At 57.6% G+C, this 3,428-nt stretch overlaps 1 protein-coding gene across 1 annotated transcript in view; it reads left to right on the top strand.

Annotated features, from left to right (window-relative positions):
* PTSG_00874 (cytochrome b2) overlaps positions 1-3,428 on the top strand; it is an 8,110-nt gene that overhangs the window by 3,699 nt on the left and 983 nt on the right. The window contains exons 8-16 of the mRNA XM_004998285.1: positions 154-550; positions 776-1,093; positions 1,382-1,518; positions 1,706-1,937; positions 2,166-2,420; positions 2,633-2,725; positions 2,890-2,970; positions 3,114-3,212; positions 3,380-3,428. The exon at positions 3,380-3,428 is cut by the window's right edge and continues 188 nt beyond it. Coding sequence (XP_004998342.1) covers positions 154-550; positions 776-1,093; positions 1,382-1,518; positions 1,706-1,937; positions 2,166-2,420; positions 2,633-2,725; positions 2,890-2,970; positions 3,114-3,212; positions 3,380-3,428 — 1,661 coding nt within the window. The remainder of the gene's footprint in view (positions 1-153; positions 551-775; positions 1,094-1,381; positions 1,519-1,705; positions 1,938-2,165; positions 2,421-2,632; positions 2,726-2,889; positions 2,971-3,113; positions 3,213-3,379) is intronic.

The raw sequence follows: 3,428 nt of genomic DNA, 5'->3' as shown, positions 1-3,428 counted from the left end.
CTCCTCCTCCTCCTCCTCCTCCTCCTCCTCCTCCTCCTCCTCCTCCTCCTCCTCCTCCTCCTCCTCCTCCTCCTCCTCCTCCTCCTCCTCCTCCTCAACTTCCTCCTCCTCAACTTCCTCCTCCTCAACTTCCTTGTGTCTCACACACGCAAGAACACAACCAGCAAACAACGACAACACCGCTCACGAACCGACCATCTGCTGTATCGCCATCCCGCCATCATCACGTGCTCACCATGACTTCTTCCTCCTCCCCTCCCCCTCCACTGCATGCAGTCTACTGGATTGCGTTGTGTATGGGCGGCTTGCCGGCTCCACAGCCGCAGCCTTCACCAGGAGCGCTGGAACCGCCACCGTCGCTGCTGCCCCTTCCTCTTCCACCTCATCAAGCCAGGCCACTTCGTCCACGTCCACATCGTCGTCGTCATCGTCGTCGTCGTCGTCGTCGCTGCCAGCGTACACGATGGCTGAGGTGGCGAAGCACAACACGGAGGATGACTGCTGGGTTGTCATCCACGGCAAAGTGTACGATGTCACCGACTTCCTCGAGGTGCGCACGTGATAGCAGTTGCCCAGGCATGTTCCTGACACATGGCGTCACACACTCACATACTGACTCACCCAAACACACACACACAGACACACACACTCTCTCTCTCTCTTCAAACACAATCAAACACTCACTCACCAACTGATACACATCCGCGCGTTCCCCTACTCACTCATTCACTCACACACCCACTCACTCCACCACTGACGCGCGCGTTCGCGACAGGACCACCCTGGCGGGGCTGCGAGCATCGTGGCGTATGCCGGGAAGGATGCCACAAAGCCGTTTGACATGCTGCACTCGCTCGACCTCCTCACAAAGTATGCGGACGACTATATTGTGGGCGTCCTCGCTGGCGATGCTGCTGGAGATGACATCAGCACCACGACCACAGGCGCTGATGGCAGCAGCAATGGCAATGACGGTGGTGATGGCAAGGCTGAGGGTGTGATCAGTCTTGCTGAGGTGGCCAAGCACAACAAGGAGGATGACTGCTGGATTGTCGTCCACGGAAAAGTGTACGACGTCACAACTTTCCTCAAGGTAAACTGGAATGCATAGACGTACACACTTGTACGACGTGGCGCGATTTGTGATTGAACACTGATCAACCCCGTTTCCATCTGCAACTGGGACACTTCGCCTGCTTCGCGTGTGGTTCTTGTCCGTCACACACGCACACGCATACACACGCACGCACACATACACACACACGCACGCACGCACACACAAACTCTCTCTCACACTCACACACACACACACACTGCGTGTGCAACCTCACCTCGTGTCCACGTGGCCACCACGACAACTTGCCCGTGACCACGGTTGCAGGACCACCCTGCTGGGCCGGCAATCATCATGAAGTACGCGGGCAAGGACGGCACGGCAGCCTTTGATGCGAGCGGCCATCCAAAGGACATCGTCTCTCAGCTGGGACTCGATCACCTCTGCCTCGGCGACGCGGAAGGGTGTGTTGCTTGCATGCGTTGTGTGTACGCTGAAAGTGGAAGAAGAATGGCAAGTGGGGGTGGGGGTTTGGGTTGATTGTTGTCACTTGCCGCTGTGAGCTGCGCGGTTTGGTCTCCATCTGCTCATACCTCGCCCACACACCCGCTTTTATGACCCTGTCACCGCCGCCGCCGCCGCCATCATCAGTGGGGACCAGGCCTCAGCACCCGTGGCCGTGTCGACCGAGCGCGCAGACACCCAAATCGAAGGCAAACCGCCGCTGTCGCAGGTGCTGAACCTGTTTGAGTTTGAGGCTGTTGCCCGCAAGTGCATGTCGCAGCAGGGCTGGGTGTACTACTCGAGCGGGTCTGATGACGAGATGTCCCTGCGGGAGAACCACTCCGCCTTCCACCGCCTCTGGCTCCGGCCCCGCATTCTCGTGAGCTCCCTCCTCCCGAACACCTGTGTGTGTGTGTGTGTGTGTGTGTGTGTGTGTGTGTGTGTGTGTGTGTGTGTGTGTGTGTGTGTGTGTTTTCATGTTCTGCCGTTTGCTTTTCCATGTGCTGTTGCTTTTGCATGTGCATGTGTTTGCATCTGCGCTGTCTGCATGTGCGTACACGCATTCACATGCCCTCTCCACGACACCACCCGCCGTGCCTTGTCTCAGATTGATGTTTCGAGCGTCGACCTTGGCAGCACGATGCTTGGCCATCGCGTCAAGATGCCCGTGTACATCACATCCTGCGCACTCGGCCGTCTCGCCCACCCGGACGGCGAGCTGTGCCTGACACGCGCCGCCGCCACCCGCGGTGTTGTGCAGCTGTGGCCAACGCTGGCCTCATGCACCATTGATGAGATGGCGAGTGCGGCAACAAACGACCAGATTCTCTTCCTCCAGCTCTACGTCAACCACGACAGATCCGTACGTGGTGCTGTGGCCGTGCGTGATGCGCGTGTGTTGAGAGGCGGGGGAGTTGAGTGTTTCATTGTGTAATCGTGCGCGTACATGGGTATGATTGTGTTTGATTGTGTACTTGTGTGAGCATTGGCGGCCTGCATACTCCCGCACAACCCCACACCTCCAGCGACCAACCAACCAACCCCTTTCTGGTTTGCGTGCGTGTGTGTGCACAGGTCTCTGAGCGGCTGATTCGGCGTGCTGAGAAGCGCGGCATCAAGGCCATCTTCGTCACCGTCGATGCACCACAGCTCGGCAGGCGCGAAAAGGTGTGCGCGACGAATGCGCTGCTTTGTGTGTGTATGTGTGTGTGTGTGTCTGTGTCTGTGTCTGTGTCTGTGTCTGTGTCTGTGTCTGTGTAACATGACAAGCGGACGATGCTGTTGTTTCGATATATGAGCCGTGCGCTCACCACTGCACCCTCGCACGACAGGACATGCGGGTGAAGTTTACAATGGAGGCGCCGACGGTGCAGAAGTCGGACGACAGCGCCGGAAATGTCGACCGCAACCAGGTGCCACGACACTGCAATGATGATGATGATGATGACGGTGGTGGTTGGTGAAAATCATGCTGACGACGCACAAAGGCGTCTCTTCCTGATCAGCATGTCTCACGCAATCATCTCAAAAATCATGAATGTGCACGTGTGTTCAGGGCACGGCCCGTGCCATCAGCCAGTTTATTGACCCCTCGCTGTCGTGGAAGGACATTGAATGGCTGCGAGGCGTCACCAAGTTGCCCATCGTCCTCAAGGTGTGTGTGAGTGTGTGTTTGTGCATGTGTGTTTCACACGAACATTGGCATGTTTGTGTGCTGGTATGTGCAGAATTGCGTGAGAAGGTGACTGTATCCTTGCAAGCAGCGTGCTTGGGCCTCACGACCTGGCGTGTGCGTGCATGTGTGTGTGTGTGTGCGTGCAGGGTGTGCAATGCGCAGAGGATGCGCTTCTCGCAGCGGAGCGCGGGCTGG

Source organism: Salpingoeca rosetta, assembly GCF_000188695.1.
Source record: "Salpingoeca rosetta unplaced genomic scaffold supercont1.2, whole genome shotgun sequence".
NCBI lineage: Eukaryota > Choanoflagellata > Craspedida > Salpingoecidae > Salpingoeca > Salpingoeca rosetta.
Note: the sequence above shows the minus strand (reverse complement) of the source record. Positions and strands in the feature narration are given on the sequence as shown.